Source organism: Schistocerca americana, chromosome 1, assembly GCF_021461395.2.
Source record: "Schistocerca americana isolate TAMUIC-IGC-003095 chromosome 1, iqSchAmer2.1, whole genome shotgun sequence".
Classification (NCBI taxonomy): domain Eukaryota; kingdom Metazoa; phylum Arthropoda; class Insecta; order Orthoptera; family Acrididae; genus Schistocerca; species Schistocerca americana.
In genome coordinates, this window is record NC_060119.1 from 192504482 (window position 1) to 192528589 (window position 24108).

General features: G+C 42.6%; 1 protein-coding gene across 1 annotated transcript in view; it reads left to right on the forward strand.

Annotated features, from left to right (window-relative positions):
* Positions 1-24108, forward strand: part of LOC124593870 (G protein-coupled receptor kinase 1) — a 1124106-nt gene that overhangs the window by 1063457 nt on the left and 36541 nt on the right. The window contains exons 4-9 of the mRNA XM_047132253.1: positions 1194-1295; positions 5647-5721; positions 5815-5876; positions 16613-16664; positions 20004-20195; positions 20281-20446. Of these exons, the coding sequence (XP_046988209.1) occupies positions 1194-1295; positions 5647-5721; positions 5815-5876; positions 16613-16664; positions 20004-20195; positions 20281-20446 (649 nt within the window). The remainder of the gene's footprint in view (positions 1-1193; positions 1296-5646; positions 5722-5814; positions 5877-16612; positions 16665-20003; positions 20196-20280; positions 20447-24108) is intronic.

Below are 24108 nucleotides of genomic sequence, written 5' to 3' on the forward strand. Positions count from 1 at the left end.
GTAACTAGATAATTTGGATGTTTCTGAGTGTGTCTTGCAATTACTTTGACACCTGTTTCCTGCTCACAATGTTATATCGTGTTTATTTTTTTCTAAGGCTTTGCATAGGAGCTCCCGGACAGAATATTTGCTGATGTATAGAGATGGTGTTATACGCATGCAGGGAAAATGGCGCCATGAAGAGAAATTAAGCTTCTTTGCTTATTTCAACACCATACACGTAATCAAAACTCCAGAATATCGACTGTAGATTTGATTTTGTTTGTATTTTTACTTAAGAAGATGAATTTTCAAATCCACCTATAAATCGAGCCTAACTCTTCCTTCTTTTAGTATTAATTAACTTTTACCCGCGTCTGCGCTTGCATATCAGAAGTTTTGGTATGATGATTGGTAGTGAGTAAGAAAGCTACACCGTGCAATAACATCAGCTGCCCTCACGTGTCTGTACGGGTAAGCGTAGCTCTCCCCCGTCCCAAGCTGTCGCATCGCACGCTGCGTCGGCACGCGCAGCGTCGCTGCCGATCAGTGTTCACAGAGGGTCGTGGGCAGGAGCGCGTGTCTTTGCATCGTGCAATTAAAGTAGATGTACGTTACACAACGTATACGTAATGCAACAAATATTGTGGAAGTATGGATTAAACATACTGAGGAGTATAGTTTAAGCATTGTATCGATTACCGTCAATCATACCGCGTAGCAAATATCAACCAATAAAAGCATTTTCAAAAATATGATAAAAAATCGAGTCAGAGATTAAATTTGCGGAATATTCTTGAAATCAATTAAGTCTCTTGTATCACACACTTTTTACAATAGCATATTTGTTCTCCCTCGTGGTTCAAGCTATCACCATAACAAATATCAGTGAGATCGGTTCAGCAACATTGACGCCAAAACTCAAGACGGTGTTACTTTCGCATTTATAATATTAGTGTTGATAAAACTTTCAATAACGATATATTTTTCTCCGTGATCTGATTTTGTTGAATTAAAGGCTTCTCAGATCCCCAAACTATGCTCGAGTTACCTGCGAAAACCGTACGAAAATTCGTCTATCAGTTTTGGAGAAGCATATTCAGGAAGACAGACACAACAGTTTTACAGATTTATTGTTAGTATAGATTAGTAATTTGCTTATAGGCTCTTTTATAAATGGGTACGCTTATGGACTTTGTTCCTTTTTGTTACAGATAAAGCAGTTCGAAAAACTGGAATGCGTGGAGGAGAGAAGAAAGCTCGCCCGTGAAATTTACGACAATTTCATTATGAAGGAGTTGCTCGCCCACTCGCATGTGAGTAGCGCACTTTCTGCCTGCGCTATATATACCCTCTTTTTGTGTTCTTTTACGTGTTGTAATGTACCTATCTGTGCGCACTCCACCCTCCAGTGACACATACTGTAGTTTGCTCTGAAGCAACGTTTGCCCCTAAAACAAAAGCCAGCCGCCGTCGAGCAGTGGTCGTGATGCTTTTTGTAGGAGATGCCCTCCCCATCACCATAGCTTCATCCGTGTTCATACTTCCCATACATTCTGATTGTATGTGTTAATGACAATTAAACACAACACTGTAGTCATACTTCTTGTGGTGCCCACTTTAAGAACCTGTTTGATGCAGTAACGGATTTTTTCCAGTATCCGTTACGGGTTGGTAATTTACATTACTTACATTTGTTACATACAGATAGAGCGCTTAAGAGAGGCATATTACAATACAATAAAAGGAAGGGTGCGGCAGCTGCAAAAATCTAATTCAAGTACATCATAATCGGATATATTTCCACAAAATTAATCTCTTTGGAAGCAGAAATAAAATGATGGTAGTTTTCTTGTTGTTGTTGTTCCTCTTCAGCTTTAGTCATTTTCCAGCTACTGCTAATTGAACGTCTCTTCCACATCCTTCCAACCCACTCTAGTTCCAGCAGTTCTTGTAATGCTATTAAGCCTTCTGTTATGTGGTCTCACAATACTTGTTTTGTGCTTGATTTAAAAACAGAAATAACAACTTCCTCTTTTGTGTTTAAACGAAAACAGCCAACATTTTCTCATCACACATTGAAATTTATAATAATATAGCCATTATGTTAATGAAATTTTCAGGGTCATTTCCCCGGTTTTGTTTATTTATTGATTGGAGACAAACTCCAACTCGAGTAAGTTATTTTTTTCATTAGTAGGCAGCCATGTCCAAACAAACACAAACACAAACACACACACACACATATATATATATATATATATATATATATATATATATATATATATATATATATTGGGTGTTACAAAAAGATACGGCCAAACTTTGAGGAAACATTCCTCGCACACAAAGAAAGAAAATGTTATGTGGACATGTGTCCGGAAACGCTTGCTTCCCATGTTAGAACTCATTGTATTACTTCTCTTCAAACCACATTAATCATGGAATGGAAACACACAGCAACAGAACGTACCAGCGTGACTTCAAACACTTTGTTACAGGAAATATTCAAAATGTCCTCCGTTAGCGAGGATACATGCATCCACCCTCCGTCGCATGGAATCCCTGATGCGCTGATGCAGCCCTGTAGAATGGGGTATTGTATCACAACCGTCTACAATACGAGCACGAAGAGTCTCTACATTTGGAACCGGGGTTGCGTAGACAAGAGCTTTCAAATGCCCCCATAAATGAAAGTTAAGAGGGTTGAGGTCAGGAGAGCGTGGAGGCCATGGAATTGGTCCGCCTCTACCAATCCATCGGTCACCGAATCTGTTGTTGAGAAGCGTACGGACACTTCGACTGAAATGTGCAGAAGCTCCATCGTGCATGAACCACATGTTCTGTCGTACTTGTAAAGGCACATGTTCTAGCAGCACAGGTAGAGTATCCCGTATGAAATCGTGATAACGTGCTCCATTGAGCGTAGGTGGAAGAACATGAGGCCCAATCAAGACATCACCAACAATGCCTGCCCAAACGTTCACAGAAAATCTGTGTTGATGACGTGATTGCACAATTGCGTGCGGATTCTCGTCAGCCCACACATGTTGATTGTGAAAATTTACAATTTGACCACGTTGGAATGGAGCCTCATCCGTAAAGAGGACATTTGCACTGAAATGAGGATTGACACATTGTTGGATGAACCATTCGCAGAAGTGTACCCGTGGAGGCCAATCAGCTGCTGATAGTGCCTGCACACGCTGTACATGGTACGGAAACAACTGGTTCTCCCGTAGCACTTCCATACAGTGACGTAGTCAACGTTACCTTGTACAGCAGAAACTTATCTGACGCTCACATTAGGGTTATCGTCAACTGCACGAAGAATTGCCTCGTCCATTGCAGGTGTCCTCGTCGTTCTAAGTCTTCCCCAGTCGCGAGTCATAGGCTGGAATGTTCCGTGCTCCCTAAGACGCCGATCAATTGCTTCGAACGTCTTCCTGTCGGGACACCTTCGTTCTGGAAATCTGTCCCGATGCAAATGTACCGCGCCACGGCTATTGGCCCGTGCTAATCCATACATCAAATGGGCATCTGCCAACTCCGCATTTGTAAACATTGCACTGACTGCAAAACCACGTTCGTGATGAACACTAACCTGTTGATGCTACGTACTGATGTGCTTGATGCTAGTACTGTAGAGCAATGAGTCGCATGTCATCACAAGCACCGAAGTCAACATTACCTACCTTCAATTGGGCCAACTGGCGGTGAATCGAGGAAGTACAGTACATACTGACGAAACTAAAATGAGCTCTAACATGGAAATTAAGCGTTTCCGGACACATATCCACATAACATCTTTTCTTTATTTGTGTGTGAGGAATGTTTCCTGAAAGTTTGGCCGTACCTTTTTGTAACACCCTATATATAGGGTGTTTATATATATATATATATAGCGGGTGGTTAGAATTAAACTTTCCCTATTTAAAACGTTATAACACGGAAACTAATTACCGTACGAGCACTAAACTTGGCAGCATTAATCTCAAGGGTGTGGGAAAGACAAATAGTGAAGAATCAATTCAATTGAAACACTTTTAATGTGCTGCTACGGTACATCATACCATTACATACCGGTACCATTACTGCTACAATAGGGGCTCAATATGGCGCCCGTCAGTGTCCGGGATTGCGTTCTGCACAGCAGAACGAAGCATGTCCGTAGGTATATGCTGCGCTTCAGATCAGTCCATGTGTGAATGTTCCCCCGGTAAACCCTGTTCTTCCCGTAGCTCCACAACCAGAAATCACAGGGAGTGAGATCAAGTGATCGTGCCGGCCAAGCATTTGGAAACGGTCGGCTGATAATTCGATGGTTTCCTAATGTGTTTCGGAGAAGCAGCTGAACTTTGCGAGCAATGTTCTGTGGGGTCCCATCTTGCACGAAAACTGTTGAGTTCAATGCGTATCTCTCCTGTACGGCGGGTATGACATACTGACGAAGCACATCGCAGTTACACTGCTCAGTCACACTGCACGTCTTTGATCCTTGAGCACCAACCTGTTCAAAACAGAATGGGCCAATGATGAATATAGCCGTGAAGCCGCACCATACGGTGACACGTTCACCATACAGAGGAACTGCATGAACAGTGACTGGATGTGAAGATCCCCACACTCGGCGATTCTGTGTGTTCACCTCACCCGTCAGAGAAAAATGAGCTTCGTCTGTTCATAGGATGGTCCAGGGCCAGCCCTCGTCGACTTCAGTCCTTTCAAGAAAGTGCAGAGCGAAGTCAACACGTCGTTGTGCGTCCTGTGATGCAAGCTACTGTACGGTATAGATCTTGTACGGATACCGTTTGAGAATTGTTCCAAACACCATCCGTACAATGGACCGCGGGATGTTCAACTGTCGTGACACAGTATGCGCACTGCCTGACGATCAGGAATCGCGCCCAGCGTTGTCTGCCATAACAACAGCGATCTCATCAACCACCTGTGTTGCAAACGGTCGTCAGTCACTTCCCGGAGCGACGCCCAGTTCTCCAATTGATTCGAACTTCATCATGCTCCGCACAGCAGGTGAAGAAAGAGGACCCTTCCTTAATCCTTTCAGCCAGCGGTATTCTGGAAATGCAGCTGCAGCATTATTATTGTTTTGATAATAGAGCTTCACCAATAATACTCTGCTCCATTTGTCTAAGCTCCTACTGATACGCTAACAAGTGTACTGCGACTGGTAAGGTGTGTGAAACTATGAGTTACGATGACTGATCACGGCATTGGTGGCAATAGTTGGAACTGGACGGTGGCGCTGTGACGCATGGAAATCATGCAGCCCATACTCTGGACATTAATACTACCAAGTTCGATACGCGTACGGTAACTAGCTTCCGTGTTATAACTTGTTAAATAGGGAAAGTTTAATTATGACCACGCGGTCCTCTAGCACTCAGCCATTCTCTGTTAATAAAGTTCCTTCAACAATAGTATATAAATAACTGATATATGGACCAATAATGCTTTATGATGAATCTAGAGCCATTTCCGTTATGCTACTACGTAAAGATCGCCAACCATTTGGAAGCATCTGCAGGCAATAGTTTTCAGCTGACGTTGCTTAAAAAATAAGGTGTTGATAAATTTAAACGCCGTAAATCGATACATCTGATGCAATCCTAACAAAAATAATGTACTGCTCTGTCCCATTTGCAGGATTACTCCAAAGAGGCAGTTGCTCATGTACAGAAGTATTTAATGAAAAACGAGGTTCCTGTTAATTTATTTGAGGTAAGTATTTACTTAAGAATTTAATTTGTTTGAAAATTTTTCCGTGTAATATTCATTAGAAGCTCTACGACATTTATTTTCATTTCCTTACAGCCATACATAGAAGAAATCTTTAACCATCTACGAGGTGAACCCTTCAAGAAGTTTTTAGAAAGGTAAGCTTCTAGTCAAGTTATTTTAGATACCACACGTAAATTATTGAAGGCTGCAAAATATTTTCTTGCAAGTCAACTAATCGGCCGGTTAGATAATTACCTTCTCGAACTATTTGTGGCACAACCTGACTAAAAGAAGGGATCGCTCGAAAGGACACATTGACATAAAGGGAACGTCAGTTTGGTAATTGATGGAGGTGTGTGGTGGGGGGGAGGGCGGGGGCGAAAATTGTAGGGAGACGAGAGTTCAAATTGATGTACGTCGCAGTAGTTATGTAGAGATGAAGTGCGTTGTGCAGGAGAGAATACGGGGGTGGGGATAAAAATATAGAAACATCGAAAACACATTATCTTGACTAAACGGATTAGGAATTCCGTTGACATTCAAGACAGCTTCCAGTCGTCTCGGAATGGATAAATACAGGTCCTACATGTTTTTGGAGGGGTTCTTCTTGGAAATTATTGGCAAATTCCGGTAACGACGATGAAGATGGGTAGCAATTACTCAGCCTTCTTTCCGAAGTAGAGCACAAAGGCACAATAATACTGAGATCTGGTAACTGTGGTGTCCAGGGACGGTACGACAATTTATTTATCCCCGTGCTCAAAAAATCCAGCCCTGGACGATGCGAGTTGTGTGGACAGAGGTATTGTCGTCTTGGAACACTGGATCACCGTTGTATAACAAACAATGTACCATGAGATTGACATGTTGATCCAGAATGGTCACATATCCTTGGCAGTATTGCGATCTTCCACATTACCATGGAGACCTTGGAGTACCATGATATGGCTGTGCAAATCACCACCGAACCTGCCATGTTTCACTTTTGGGACGTAAGCTTGGTCAGAAGTTGGAAGCAGTATGAAACAACGCTCATCCGACCAAGTCACTATCTTTCATCGTTCCATAGTCGAAGATTAAGAGGAGAAGAAGGTAAAATTAATCAAAGATGAAATTTTTCGCCAACAGTTAGTTCTCTAGCATGTCCGTAATATTATCGCCAATTTTCAGAATTCAATTCGTGCTACAGATGTTGTAAAAGCCATCTTGTTTCAACCAACGCGCAGCCTACGCCCGCATTTCTACGCGAATCTGTCCATGTTTGCGGTATTTTATTATTTCCCGCTACTAGAGACGACATCTGTGGAGTATAGAAGGCTGTGAGCCTATTAACGATTCGATTAGTTACGATTTATCAAAGAAATGCTCACACAGTGGGACACACAATCTAAACGAAAGCTTTAACAACCTCATTTAGAAGAGGCACCCAAAGAGAAAATTCTGCTTATCTCATATTGTCAAAATTTTCTAGTGCGATGCTTGTCTAGTGTTTAGTTATGGTAACACTGGAAGAATCATGACCCTTACGAGACTAGGATTTGCGCAGGTTGCTTCTCTGAAAACCTACTGAAGAAGATTGATGATACGCGTGTTGCTGGTTCTGAAATGCCAGTGAAGGATATCGCCAAGAGGGCGCGACGTAAGGTTCAGACTAGAAGAAAACAACTAAGTGAAGACGAAAAAGACCAAATGCATGGTTAGGACCAATGTTAACGTACTAGTTTCTGGCATAAATGTTAGTTCAATCTTTTTCTGCAGTTCCTGCAACTTTCGTTTTCCAGTGTCTAAGATCCGGCCGATGTGACCGAGCGGTTCTAGGCGCTTCAGTCTGGAGCCGCGTGACCGCTACGGTCACAGGTTCGAATCCTGCCGCGGTTATGGATGTGTGTGATGTCCTTAGGTTAGTTAGGTTTAAGTAGTTCTAAGTTCTAGGGGACTGATGACCTCAGATGTTAAGTCCCATAGTGCTCAGAGCCATTTGAACCAGTGTCTAAGGAAAACCATTCCAGATAAAAAGGTGAAATTTGCTACTGGTGTATATAACTGTTCGTGGCACAAAGTTCTTCAAAGTGCGTAACTGTAAAATTTATTGACATTATTGTGAAATAAAAATTGCTAAGTAAAAAAGAAAAATGCCAGAGTTCCAAGACTGATATTAAAAAACTGGTACACAGATTTGTTTGTCTGATTATTAGGTTGGTGCGTAAGTTCGTCGCGTTTTCTTTTCTTTTTATGTATTCTGATTGCCATGGGTTTATTTATCGATTGCAATTTTTTATTGGTAGTTCAGTGTTGCCATTTGAATTTACGTATTGTCATCTTGTCATCTGGAGCTAGGGAGTGAAGCTGTGAATGCTAGAAAATGGAGTCCCAAGAGGAGAAATCTGAACGTTTCCGACATTTTCTTCTGTTTGAGTTCAGCAGCGGAGGCAGCTACAAACATGTGCGCCGTGTACGGAGATAATGCCGTTGGACAGAGCACGACAAGAAAATGTATTTCTTGTTTTAAGGAATATCATTTTGACATTAGCGACACTCTACGTTTAGGAAGGCCTACGGTGATTGATGAAGATCGTTTAAATGTTTTAAACCACAATGATCCACGTCAGCGTACTGGAAAACTGGCAAATGCGATGAACTGTGATCATTCCGCCATCGTGCGACATTTGCATGCAGTGGATAAGATTCAAAAATCGGGTCTACGGGTACACAGCATGGTGCCAAGAGCACGAAAATCAGCGGGTGCCCATATGTGCGTCTTTGTTTATACGTCATCAGTTGGCTCGTGAATAACGCCGACCATTCCTATCCTGTATCGTTACTACTGGTGACGAAAAATGGTGTCTTAATGCTAACACAAGGAAAAGAAAGGAGCGAATGTGCCCAAGCAAATAGCAACACCCTTTACAAAGACCTGCGCGCATCCACAAAAGATTGTGTTATGCATCTGGTGGAACAGCGACAGTGTGTTGTACTATGAATTGCTTCCCCGAGGTGTAACCGTCACTGCTGACATTTATTGTCAACAGCTGAGACGTCTTGCAGGCGCAGTCGAAGAACAACAACCAGGAAGACTGCATGAAGCGATGGTTACAACACGATAACCCCCGCCCGCTTTCTGCTTGACACAAAAAACGCCATACGGGGGTTAGGTTGGGAAGTCAGTCCGCACCCACTTCATTCAACTGATTTTGCGCCCTCAGATTTTCATCTTTTGCGCTATGTATCGAACGTCCTTCAAGGAACTTCGTTTCCGGATGAAAGTGCGCTCCAAACGGGGCTCGACGAGTTCTTCGCTTCAAAGCCACGTGACTTCTTAAGTCGCCGATTCGAAAAGTTACCACTGCGTTGGCATACTGTTATAAATAGTGAACGAGAATATATTATTGATGACGAAAGTGTCTGTTACATGTATCTATTGTGCTACGAGCATAATGCGCCAACCTAATACTAAGAATATCCTACCACATTTTGAAATTAATAGGCAAAGTAACCTTTGAGAGTTCCTCTTGTGGCGGTACGTGTTCTAAAAGTGTCCATCAACGTCTGGATCAAAATATTTGACAAAAAATAGAAAAATTTCAGATCATAGGTAATAACGTAATGCCAATAACGTAACGTGCAAATTTTGATTCAATTATCTCTCAAACAGTAAATTTTATCTAATCTTATATGTACACATGTACTGTCTCATACATGGAATTTTGGAATTCAACATGCCCCGCAATTCCCTGATTATGAGGCTCCCGTCGTGTTGTTTTGGTGCTGACAAAGTTAGCGAGTGCGACGTCCAGTACTACAGTAATTTTTGCAGCTGTCGACCTCTTATTTTTCCTCACAATCCTCTTCAGTGAGCGCTCGTCACAATCATTCAGCACACGTTTTCTTCCGCGTTGTGACTTAGCGCATGGTGTTTTTCCTCTTTCCCTGTACGCCTATCTTGGGTACGCAAGCGCCTACCATGAGCACAAACACTTCGCTCACGTTCTAATTCACTTAGCTCCGACATAATGCAGTCATTACTACACAGAGCACTGTTCTGACCACAATTGACACCTGCAACCGTCTGAGGACATTGGACATTGCAACAGCAGCAGCAATCCGTTACGGATTGTTTCCGCTCTTTACCAACTTTAACTACGAAACAATATAGTGCGTTGTAGCAATATAGCACCGGCATCTTTTGGTTAGTAGGCAATGCGAATGCGGTGTTGATTCTAGTGTGCTGCCTGCCTTGCGAGGAGGAGGCCGGGTTTCTTCACCCCGCACCGTTCCATCCTCGCAGCACTGTTTCAGTGCCAATTTGTATTGTGCGTATAACAACAAGCAGAGGTCGCATTTACATAGAAGGAATAATTCCTGGACATTCCAGTGTTTTGCGCGTCAGTCCCTAAGGGAAACAACACTCAAATCGGCAAAGAACACCAGAGTTCACTAGTTATGTTAACCGCGGAAAATATAAGTAGGGGGTGGAGCGTCTCTTTCGAAATGTGGTGGTGTTCCATGTTGGCACCAATGACGACTGTCGCCAGAGTTCTGAGGCCATCCTCAGCTCTTGCTGGACTGTGGCTGAAGTGGTGAAGGCGTGCCTGACAAAAGAGGTGACACACCCAGAAGACATGGTCGGATGTCAATCTAATGTCGTACACGTATGCATCATCGACAGTCATGTAGATGACGAGGGTTACAATTCTCTGTGACTCGTAGACTGGCCACCAGAGTGCATTAGTTTTGTTCGTGTGTAGTGTTTGTTACCGGGCGTGGTAGGATGGTATATAAGGAGCATGAATAGCGTCAGATGTCCAGATATCACTATGAAGGACACGGAGGTGCTGTGTACTCGTGTGAGGCAGCGTTATCAGCACTTGTCAGCGTTCAAAAGGGGGCCTCATTGGTGAGTCTCCAGATTTGTGGGGCATTCTGATGTTACAGTGGCCTAGTGTTGGACACATGGCGATGTGAGGGCAGGAATATCTCAAGGTACCGCTCGACCACGTCTGGCCACCACAAGGAAGGATAACCGTATTGTGCACCAAGCACCTACAAATCCGTGCGTGCCATCCTACAAGATGTAGCAGACTCCCTAGCAGCAGTCGGATTAGGGAATTAGCATCCCACGCGTAGGCTGCTGTTAACACCATAACACAAACGCCTGTGTTTGGATGGACTGATGATGACTCTCACTGTCTTCAGCGATGAACTGACGTTCTGCACTATCCCAGGTGATCATCATCGGCGAGTATGGCCATGACCTAGGAGAGAAGTCCCATTGTTCCATAAGTTTGGAGAAGCACAGCGGTGTTACTCCAAGCGTCATGATGTGTGGAGTCACTGAGTGTGACTTCAGGTAGCGGCTAGTAGTGTTCGAAGGAACCCTGAAGGCACAACGCTACATCACTGACATACTGTGTCGTCGTGTGTTACCTCTCAAGTGACAGTATTGTGGTTTCATTTTTCCACGGGACAGTGTTCTTCCACACATTGCACGTGTGTCTGCGAACTGTTTGTGTGATGCCGAGATATCCCTCGGCCAGCAAGGTCCCAGATCCGTGCCTAGTAGAACGTGCGTGGGACCAGCTCTGGCGTCAACTCTGCCCCTGTGCCAGTGTCCGGCATGTGGCAACGTCGAAAGCTTCGAGAGGTCGAAACATCTCTGACATTCCAGGGAGAAAATCTTTGGGGAGAAATAGCAGCCGCGCGGGATTGGCCGAGCGGTCTAAGGCGCTGCAGTAATGGACTGTGCGGCTGGTCCCGGCGGAGGTTCGAGTCCTTCCTCGGGCATGGGTGTGTGTGTGTTTGTCCTTAGGATAATTTAGGTTAAGTAGTGTGTAAGCTTAGGGACTGATGACCTTAGCAGTTAAGTCCCATAAAATTTCACACACATTTGAACATTTGAGAAATAGCAGAAACTTGCAGTGCGCTTTTGACGTTGTAACGGTGTGGAAGCTCTGTAAATTCGCTCTATGCAATAAAACGATTCGTGCATAACCGTGTCTTACATCATTCGACAACGGTCTTAGTTCCCTACTTCCACAGTACATCAGTGGTCAGTTACACCAGTTGTGGGCCGGCTTGCCTCAGGGGAGGATACCATGGGTCCGATAAGTTGGCTCATACTACCGAATTCTTTGTAAATTTGACTCGATAGTGTAATCACTGAAATAACGTGACATAGCCTCTCACCACGTGGAAGTTTCATTTAAACAAGAAGCTCTTTTGATACTGCAGCAATCTCGGTTTCAGATTTCTTGACGTGTGTAGTAAGATAGAGAATTGTATGGCTCCCTTAACAGATCAGGGATGTAATACTAGCGACACCCAGTGAGGTACAGTACACTGTAGAGCGAAAAGTGGATCTCCTGAATTTGCAATGGGGAATATTAATGTCGTTGCCGGACAGAAAAAGAAATTGTAAGCCTAAGAAACTGGAAAATTTAAATTTCAGATTAATTTCTTTTGCATCGTAGCAGCGGTAGCAGAAGTGGGCGATTGGCGCCAAACTTTGTAAGACTAACGGACGTTTATTAGTCATGGGGCAGTGTAGAGCATGCAGTCTCCACCCGTGCTTTTTAAAAACATGGTGACAGCTTGACACACACACAACGTCAGTTTCAGCGCCGCTAATCGGATCCCGTCGCTACGCGCAATCAATGTCTGTTTGAAATTATGAAAGGACTGGTTCGGCTTTGAGGGAAAAGACTAGCAGCTATGCTGTGCGAGTTGCCACATAAAGGAGACTGCGCTTCGCAAAATCGACAGCATTTGATTTCGTGCACAATGGAAAATTCCGGTCTTTACAATGTATTTTGAACGTAAAGTTCTGTAATTTTTTTTTTTAATCTCAAATGTTCCCGTTTCTAGTTGCCGCCGTTCTCGGCATTCCGGGTAAGACCCCAGAATTATTCTCCCTTATTAATGGCAGAAACTTGCACGCAACAGTTGCAATAAGGTTCATTAAAACCAGAAGTCAACTGCAGGAATAGTCTAAATTACTAATGGACCACATGACAGTACCGGACAGATACGTGACGAAAGTCATGGCTTACTCCTAGTATCTCGTCGGCCCTCCTTTCGCCGTGATAGTGCAGCAGCTCGACGTGGCATGGACTCAAGTCGTTCCAAGTCCCCTGCAGAAGCAGTGACCCATGCCGCCTCTATCGCCGTATATAACTGCGAAAGTGGTGCCGGTGCAGGATTTTGTGGACTAACTGACCTCTCGATTATTTCCCATAAAGAGGTCACAGCATCGATGACCTCAGCCGTAAATAGAAATATTAAAAAAAGTAGGAAGATTTTTCTGTTTAGCAAAAGCGACAAAAAGCAGATTTCATAGTGCTTGACAGCTCAACACAAAAGTGTTACCTGAAGTACAGATAGTGTTGAGGATCAGCGGACAAAGTTCAAAAACATCGTACAATATGCATTAGATGAGTACCTGCCAAGCAAGATCGTAAGAGATGGAAAAGAGCCACCGTGGTAAAACAACCGAGTTAGAAAACTGCTGCGAAAGCAAAGGGAACTTCACAGCAAACATAAACATAGCCAAAGCCTTGCAGACAAACAAAAATTATACGAAGCGAAATGTAGTGTGAGGAGGGCTTTGCGAGAGGCGTTCAATGAATTCGAAAGTAAAGTTCTATGTACTGACTTGGCAGAAAATCCTAAGAAATTTTGGTCTTATGTCAAAGCGGTAGGTGGATCAAAACAAAATGTCCAGACACTCTGTGACCAATATGGTACTGAAACAGAGGATGACAGACTAAAGGCCGAAATACTAAATGTCTTTTTCCAAAGCTGTTTCACAGAGGAAGACTGCACTGTAGCTCCTTCTCTAGATTGTCGCACATATGACAAAATGGTAGGTATCGAAATAGATGACAGAGTGATAGAAAAACAATTAAAATCGCTCAAAAGAGGAAAGGCCGCTGGACCCCTTCTTGCAGCGGTGTACCGTAGGTCTCTAGAAGAGCGTAGCGTTCCAAAAGATTGGAAAAGGACACAAGTCATCCCCGTTTCCAAGAAGGGACGTCCAACAGATGTGCAGAACTGTACCTCTAATGTCCATCAGTTGTAGAATTATGGAACACGTATTATGTTCGAGTATAATGACTTTTCTGGAGACTAGAAATCTACTCTGTAGGACTCTGCATGGGTTTCGAAAAAGACGATCGTGTGAAACCCAGCTCGTCCACGAGACTCAGAGGGCCATAGACACGGGTTCCCAGGTAGATGCCGTGTTTCTTGACTTCCGCAAGGCGTTTGATACAGTCCCCCACAGTCATTTAATTAACAAAGTAAGAGCATATGGACTATCAGACCAATTGTGTAATTGGATTGAAGAGTCCCTAGATAACGGAACGCAGCATGTCATTCTCAATGGAGAGAAGTCTTCCGAAGTAACAGTGATTTCAGGTGTGCCGCAGGGGAGTATCGTAGGATCGTTGCTATTCACAATGTATGTAAATGACCTTGTGGATAACATCGGAAGTTCACTGAGGCTTTTTGCGGGTGATGCTGTAGCATATCGAGAGGCTGTAACAATGGAAAATTGTACTGAAATGCAGGAGGATCTGCAACTAATTGACGCATGGTGCAGGGAATGGCAATTGAATCTCAATGTAGACAAGTTTAGTGTGCTGCGAATACATAGAAAGAAAGATACTTTGTCATTTAGCTACAATATAGCAGGTCAGCAACTGGAAGCAGTTAATTCTATAAATTATCTGGGAGTAGGCATTTGGAGTGATTTAAAATGGAATGACCGTATAAAATTGATAATCGGTAAAGCAGATGCCAGACTGAGATTCATTGGAAGAATCCTAAGGAAATGCAGTCCGAAAACAAAGGAAGCAAGTTACAGTACACTTGTTCGCCCACTGCCCACTGCCACGCACCGTCAGGTGGCTTGCGGAGTATGGATGTCGATGTAGAAAGTTGGATGGGATTCATGTCGGGTAATCTGAGTGGCCAAATCACTCGCTTCATTTGTCCAGAATGTTCTTAAAACTAATTGTGAACAACAGTGGCCTGGTGACATGACGCATTGTCATCCATAAAAATTCCATTGTTTAATGGCTTCAAATTGCCTCCAAGTAGTAGCCGAACATAACAATTTACAGTCAATGATCAGTTCAGTTGGACCAGAGGACGCAGGCCGTTCCATGTAAAGACAGTCCACATCATTATGGAGCCACCATCAGCTTCCACAGTGCCAGAAATTGGGACTTTTCTGACCAGGCCACAGTTTTCCAGTAGTCTAGGGTCCAACAGATACGGTCTGAGGTCAGGAGAGGCTCTGCAGGCGATGTCATGCTGTTAGCAAACACACTTGGTTGGTCGTCAGCTGCCACCGCCCATTAAAGACAAATTTCGCCACACTGTCCTAACGGATACGTTCGTCGTATATCCTACATTAATTTCTGCTGCTGTTTCATGTAGTGTCGCTTGTCTGTTAGCACTGGCAACTCTACGCAAATGCCATTCATTAATCGCCAGTTGCGGCAAGGTCGTGATGTCCTCCTTTTTTTGAAGGCGACTGTGGTCTTCGTGGTGTGAGGTAATGCCGGAAACTTGGTATTCTTGACACACTCTTGACCTTGGAATCTTGAATTCCCTAACGATTTCCGACATGGAATGTCCCATACGTCTGGCTCCAACTACCTTTCCGCTTTCGAGGTTTACTAATTCCTGTCGTGCGGCCATAGTCGTGTCAGTCAGAAAAGCTTTCCGCATGAATCACCTGAGTACACATGACCGCGCCGCCAATGAACTGCCCTTTTGTACCTTGTGTATGCAATGCTACCGCCTTCTGTTTATGTGCATGTCACTATCCACTGACTTCTGCTGTCACTTCAATGTGTGCTGTGAAGAACTCGCTTTTGTTATAATGCCATAAATACATAAGCAGAATGTGGGATAATCTGGATGAGGGCAAGTGACAGAGCTGGGCCCAATTTAGTAATCAGGTTTTTCTACCAACCTCCAACATAGAATATTGAAATGATAAAACGCTTCGGATAAAATTGGGAAAGTATCGCACATAAATTCCCAGATTTTGACATAAGTGGTAGGCCTAGATTTTAATCTTTTGGCTACAGACAGGGAGACATCCATTTACAACAGGAATTTGTGTCGGAGATTCTCTTGGTATTGTACTTAGTGTATTTTACGAAAATTATCTTGAGCAGATAGATAGCCCTAGTCTCTTGAAAAATGTGTTAGTTCTGCATTCAATAGAATTTTTGATTCAGTGATTGTAGAGGTCTCTGCTATCATCAATCACCAGTGTCAAATGGAAAGTAAAGAAAAGGAGGGAGATGCATCTGCTTAACAAGAGCGACAAGAAAATGGTTGGAAATTATTTGGGCAACCAGCAGCAAACACTTGACTTTGGGAAGACAAATGAAATCATATCCATTCAGAAGTGTTGTAGGTCACATGTTACACAAATTTTCCTCAAGAAGATAGTGAGTTGTGGGAAGGTCCCACCACGGCTTAGTCACCGTATGAGATTTGCACAACAGATTAAAAAGTAGCCGAGTCTTTACTGACAAACATAGGTGAAAAATCAAAACAAACATAAGCACCTCTACACTAGAAGCTTTCAGTGAACTGAAAACCATTATATTAGCTACTATATTACCATTATTAAGAGAGATACGGGGAGATGTGATGTGATGTGATGTGATGTGATGTGATGTGTGTGTGTGTGTGTGTGTGCTTGTGTGTGTGTGTGTGTGTGTGTACACATTTTAAATAATGAAAGAGCCCCATTCATAATGTATCACAGTAATTATGTGGTCTAGAATGAAATGAGTAACTTAATACACACAGTTACATTATGACCTAAGCTTTATTTAGTATAATACAGATGGTTTCATTTATGTTTCAGTGATAAGTACACCCGTTTTTGCCAGTGGAAGAACCTAGAGTTAAATATTCAGGTATGTATAGAGTATCACAGTTTCACTGACTTATAAACCCTGTGGGTGATATATAAGGGGCATTCAAATGAGACCCAGTCACGCACTTTGTCATATGTTGCGAATTGATGTCCACGAATAGCTTGTGTTAGAGGTCCAGACACATGAAAGTCCAACCGAAACTGCTGAAATGTCATCTCCACCGCATTGACTGTGTGTGGGCGGGCATTATCATCCAAGAGGATAATGCCATTGGAAACGATGCCTCGGTGTTTCGACTTGATGGCTCATCTAAGGTTCTGTAAAGTGGCTTGATAATGCTGAGCATTGGTGGTGGTTCTCGGTTCCAGGAAATCAACAAGCAGTGGGCCCTTGTGGTCAAAAAAGAAGGACATCATGACCTTACCAGAACTGGTATGCATGGCCTTTGATTTCTTTGGAAGTGGTCAAGTTGCGTGTTTCCACTGCTTCTCTGACACTTGCTTTCTGGTTCAAAATGGTGACACCATTTTTAGTCACCTGTGACAATATGCGACAGAAAGCTGTATTCCTCCTCATGATAATGTTGCAGATGACTCAAAGACAGTGCCATTTGAGTATTGCACTGTTCGGCAGTCAGTTGGTGGGAACCCACTGTGTACAGATTTTTCAAAAGTTCAAGTGTTGATGCATTATGCTGTGGGTGCTGCTCACACTAATACCCAGTAATTGATGGATCTCATCCATGGTGCTCCCCAAGACTAAAACATTCACTTCCACAACCATTTACTGTGTGATGACATGATGAGCATGTCCAGGACAAGCATTGTCTTCCAGTGAGTCATGCCCATCAAGGAATCGTTTGTGCCATTCCACAATACTTGGATGACTCCTTGGATGACTCAGACTGTACTCACCATACACAGCCTTCATCTGTTGATACATTTCACGACCTCCAACTCCCTCTGCTGCCAAAAATCAAATCACTCCTCATTGTTCCTGCTTGTGTATTGTGTATTTAACCGGGAGCCTAGAGGCTTTGTCCTGCCGTAGCCCTCAGTGGTTCACAACAGGCCACAGCAGCCCACCTGCCCCACTGCTGCTCCACACCAAACCCAGGGTTATCGTGCGGTTCAGCCCCCCAGTGCACCCCCCCCCCCCCCCTCCCCTCTGGAACATCAACTACCAGATGAGTGTAATACAAAATGTTTGCATGGTAGAGTAATTATAGCGTACGCATGTGTGGAGATGATGTTTGCACAGCAATCACTGACATATTGTAACTGAGGTGGAATAAAGTGAACCAGCCCAAATTCACTGAGGCAGATGGAAAACCACCTTAAAAACCATCCACAGGCTGGCCGGCACACCGGACCTCAACACTAATCTGTTGGGTGGATTGTTCCTGCTTACTCACCTGCATGTTCAGTAGTGGACGATAACTTGTTGTGTGACCACCTTCTCTTTGGCATGAAACCACACTGGCGCTATGCAACATCAAACGGTGCACGCGTGTCAGTCTCTCTACCAATAGATCGCATCACCATACCCGTCACCATACCTACAGTTACGTGGTGCCACTTTATGTGTAAGGCAAAGGTAGACACGCTGACCAGGTTTCATTTGAATGAATTTCATATATGCCACGTAATTCTGTCTTTTACTGCTTTACTAAAATTGTAAAAACATTGTAATATCATAATAAGATGGACAGAGATGGTTCTTGTCTCCTTTCTGCATTTTGTTGCTGTTGCTCCGTGGTTCATAGATAGTAACTAATTTAAGAAGAGGCCAATCGAGACAAGCTAACAGCTGTTATTCATATGAATTTGATTGACCCTCCTAAAATATCATTATATGTTACAATTTAATTTTCTTATGATGTGAAGCATGATTAACAGACTTTGCAAGATTATTGCAGCAGTTAGTTTTCTTGGACAAAAGAACTCTGTAATTTCTCTATCTGAACTGTTGAGAAATATCATTATGAACTTCTAACATCTCCTTTAAACTACAGTCTGATCCTGTACATCCATAATGTGATGTTCTATAGATCTGTTATTGTCTTAATGTTCTCAAGATAAGTCTAGTCTCTCTTCTGCTTCCCACTCTTTCATGAATCTGTTAATTTCTTTGTTGTCACACCTCGAGCAACTTCTTGTGAGGTTTTGCCCATTACAGCTCTGTTCCATGTAATCCCATAATAACTGCTAGGGGTGATTATATTTTATAACAGTACATTGTATGTAGTGCATACAGCCTGATAAAAACGATTAATCTCATTAATGAGAGTATTGGTTTGATGGAGCAATCCTAAACACTAGTATCCATAGCATAAACAGCAAAAAGAGAAAGCTAGATAAAAAATTGTTTGAGAGTATGATTCACATCCTTACCTGGCCATTCATGTTTTGATTCTTGATTCTCGTATATAGATCAAAGTCATTTATGGGACAGTTTCTTTGGAGGGGAAAAAGAGATGGGGTTGGGAGATGGAGCAGGGGACGTGGCCTTACCCTATGTGAGTCTTTGGACTGTCTCTAATGACCTTGTCATCAATGGGAAATTAGAACTTACTCTTCCTTTGTTTCTGAGACACAGAATTCTTCCATGACCAAGTATGTATTAACAAATGGTGATTGTGCCATCTGTTTTAATAAGTGTCAAGATCTAACTTGAGTCAACAACTGCAGTTCATTTATTCAGAGTCAAATTTAACAGGAAAGAAGGAAGCTTAGGATTAAGCCTGACTCTGAACATAACAGAAGTTTAACAGTACACTCGTTTGTCAAGAAAACTGCCATGTGGCTGGAATATCTAAAGTGTAGATTTGTGATGATGTAGAGTCATTATTAGTTTCACTATGGGATATTATTGTGAAGCTGTAGTCCCTTTGATAAAGCAGTTGTTGTCATTTTTTACTGTTTTTGCCCTAATGCTGTTTAATATAGGTAATGGTGATAATGAGTGTAAGTAAAGGAACAGTAAAAAATAAAATAAATGAAGTGCCACACTTCTGGTTTCTTAGTATATAAAATTTAAGATATTAATTGCAGAGTACAGTGCAGGTTGTAAAAGTCTTCAAATGGCATGAAAATATACATGCTATGAAACTATCATCTGGTCTTTACAAGCAATGGTGCATTTGTATTTCTTCAAGTTCCCTAGTTACACAAAAATAGTGGACATATGAAAAAACTAATAATAGCTACATAAACTAAATTTACAACTGCAGTTTGCACCTGTTCAATAAATATAAATCATTAGTGAGCTTGTGAGTATCCTTCATGCAATTAGAAATGAATAGATGGTACCATTTCTTATGTCTTGTGCTTTTAGTTAGTGTACAATACAATTAGTACATAGTTTCTGTTTTTTCAGTTAACAATGAATGACTTCAGTGTCCATCGGATAATTGGAAGAGGTGGATTTGGTGAAGTTTACGGGTGTCGAAAAGCAGATACAGGAAAAATGTATGCAATGAAATGCCTGGATAAGAAACGAATAAAAATGAAGCAGGGAGAAACTTTAGCTCTTAATGAGCGAATAATGTTGTCTCTAGTCAGTACAGGAGTAAGTAATCTGCTGTAATGTTTACTGTCAGTATACTGTTGATCTTTTAACAATCTGTGTAAGATTGTCTTCTTGAATTTTGCAGGTAGACTGCCCTTTTATTGTATGTATGACATACGCATTTCACACGCCTGATAAACTGTGTTTCATCTTAGACCTCATGAATGGAGGAGATTTGCATTATCACTTATCCCAGCATGGAGTTTTTAATGAGCATGAAATGAAATTCTATGCTGCTGAAGTTATTTTAGGTATGTTGAAAACTATAATTTTAGCGATGTTAATGTAACTGTGAAGTGGTTTTAATTCAGTATCAAGATTACAAAGTGTTTCACTGCATTACCATGTGCCAGTGAATCTTATGGTATGAATGTGTGTACAACCACCCACTCTCCCACACCCACCCACTCTCCCACACCCACCCACCCACACAAACCCACCCACCCACCCACCCACCCACCCACACAACCCCCCCCCCCACACAACCCCCCCCCCCCACACACACACACAGTTGCACAAAAGCAGCCACCCCACTTTCATTGGAACTGGCCATATCTGGTTCTTTGTAGTAGCCCTCACGAAAGTCAAATTATGAATTCTGTTGTAATCAGTACTTTCACATGTATTAAAGTTAAAGGAATTGATATTTGTTTGTTAAACACTTGTTTTAGTATTTGTCAATTGGTATTGCCAAGCTTACTTAAATCTTTCTGCAAGTCTGAGTGGTTTTATGATGATGGACGGTCTTCATGATGCTCAGCACATCATTACAAAAACTGTCAGTTTTTTACCTAATGATTAAAAGATTTTTTTTTTTAACTTTATTTGAAGTTTTCTGATGGAGCTCTTGTATCTCATGTTGTTCATAGAACATCCCAATGAGAAGCTGTGTTGCAGCAATTTGACCTACTACTTTTTTCCAGCTTCCAGTACAGAAAACATTCAGTGGCTATTAATTCAACCTTATATGATACAAAAATAACGTTGTATTCATTTCACATCTACTAATATTTGATATAATTTTTGTTTCATTATTTTATTTTCCAATATTCAGGTGTAATTTATACTCTAGGTCTTTTTGATGTCTTAGATTCAAATTTTACTGATATTTTTGTAACATAATGCTACTATTTGACTACCAGTAATCCCCACTGACTAAGGTAGCTTTGTTGAATGAGTATCTTGATCCCAAATGCTACCCAAATTTTCTTTCACTCTCTCTGTGTTAACTACAAAGCAAGGTGGTGCCGTAATAAGACACTGGGCTCATATTTGGAAGGTCAGAAGTTTTGTTAGCCCACTCCCTGACGTCTGAAGCTTGACTGAAGTGTACTTGACACCCAAATTGGCAATGTCATATGCCAGATATAAAACAGTAAGTAGTCTCAATGAGGTTGTAAACGTTTATGTTACTTGACACAACTTTACCCAACTCTATAAAAAATTGGTTATCATTAAACTTTCACTACTCGAGAGGGTCCCCCTGAAAAACGAGTGGTCGTAGAACTATGGAACTTAGTGGAAACATTTGTAAGGACGGAAACCTTTTTAAGGACAGAGGAGAAAAATCAGATAATCCATTGAAAGAAAATTTCCATGTGAAAGGTTAACATTTGTTAATTGTATATCATGTTTACATTCCAATTTACGAACGTTTCTTAATGTGATGACAATTTGCATCTGCAACAGCCTGGAACCACTTTATAGACTGCAGCAGAAAATTTGTAACACTTTTTGAATGGTGGACTATGGAATGTCCAGCTGTTGTGACACAGCTTGTGCACTGCTTGAAGATCGTACATTGCGTCCAGCATTCTCAGCCATGGCAACAGCAACTTCTTCAAAAAATTGAGCCACAGTTGGCTCATGACCTCTCCCTGGAGCAATTTCCAAATTGTCAGTTAATTCGAACACCCAAATAATGTTCTGCAATGCATGTGCGGAAAGCGGACCTTTCCATATTCCTTTAATGCATCGATACTCATTCAGAGCAGCAGCACTATTGCTGTTATTTTGATAAAACAGATTTACAAGTAAAGCACTGCTCACCTTTACCAGGCAGAAGGTGACTGTCTTCAAGTGTAATACACACTGACACTTGTATTTCAGCTCTACAGTGCTGCATCAGTACCGGCACCTAACAGCTGGCACCTAACAGCAACTCATGACACTGATCCCACTAACAAGATAAAACCTCCAGTGCACAGTCTAAACATCATTCCATAAAGTTGGGTAGCCATATGGTAAATAGTTTTCCATCTACACTGGGTGAAGTAACAAAAGTGTAATTATATCCACTCTGTATATTGGTGAAGTCAAAACCTGTTTAATACTAATTTAATGTCTGCAGAAGGCATGACAATGCTGCTGCTTAACATGATCAGTATGGGTACTTTACAGTTCAACAGTGACTTAGTGACAATTGTGCAACAGAACCCTGTCAGTGGAACAAACTCACCGTACGAATTGAACTACAGGAAATGGAGCATCCGAACCTATATAGATACGCTCACAACAATATACGGAGCACACAACTGGTGCAGGCAGCTAACAATTGAGCACACACCAACAATCAGCACAAGTGCAATTCTAGATCCATAGCAATTTAACTCTGCAGGAGTGTCAGTGTGGTCTGCTTACTGCCACTCTCAAGTAAACACTTCTGCTTGTATGATATGACATGTGTGCTCTCAATGGCAGGTTTCTCAACTACTCAGCTATTCTGCCCATGCCAGCTCACCCGTCTCCATTGGGACGTCTGCTAGTAGGGATGCTAGATCCCCGCTCCCTGGGAAGATTACATACGGCAAAAATGACCAGGCTTGGGCTGCGGCCTCCAGAGCAGAACCAGAAAGAGTGCTATAGAACCTGGCAGTGGTCCAACCAACAAAGAAGGCACACCGATGCTGCCGGCTGTGCTGGAAAGGTGGAAGGACGTGGAGACTGCAACAGTGGTAGATCCCTCAGTGGCAGGGCAAGCAAGGTCACCTTCATTTGAAAAGGGGGAGAGGAGGTGGAAAGGGAAAGGGGGGTTCAAATCATGGTCTCCAGCATGGCAGGCAAATGCACAAGCCACCCTGGGGCCCGAGGCTGCAGGCAGTAGGAGGACGGTGGAGAGCAAAGAGGGGGTGACAGTGGTGAGGCACAGTGCTCCAAGGGGAAGTCCACTGTATGAACAACATTATGATCTTCCCTGCCATTCAGCAGACTGAAAGGCCACAGTGGTGACACTCCAACAAAGCATGGGTGCAACTGATTGGCATGATGAGTCAGCTTCTCCCCATTGACGTCCACCACAAATTAGTGCTGATCTTTGTGGCACACAACAAACACCCGGCAGTCATGCCAGACGAAGTACTGGGCCCAAGTGGTAATCCAAGGAGGAAAATGCAGTGGACTACAGTGGTCCATGGCGTGTAACTCAGGGTGCAACAAATCCAAGAAACCCATGGCTGGAACCCATGCAAACATTCGCCAGACTGGGCCCATTGACCGATGTCACCCAGTTTGTAGCCAGATAACTCAACAATACATTCTTGTGGGAAGAGGCAGAACAGACTTCCCCATCTGAGTCTTGAATGTATGCACAAAGTGCTCCATTTCAAAGTTAGAAGCTTGTGAAATAGGGCGGTAATCAGATGCTGGATACCACTGTGGTTGCAAAAGTCTTCAAACTCCTGTGGCACAAGTTGCCTACTGTTACCAGACACAACAGTCCTAGGGAATCTCTCTGTGGCAAAAATGACTGACAACACATGAATGGGGACAGTTGACAATGTGGATGACAGCTAGGCTATGTAAGGGAAATTTGACAATGCATTGCCCACGTACCTGTACATGTTGCCCAAAAATGGACCTGTGAAATCAATTTGCCCTGTGTCCCAAGAGTGCTCTGGGACTAGCAAAGGAGAGA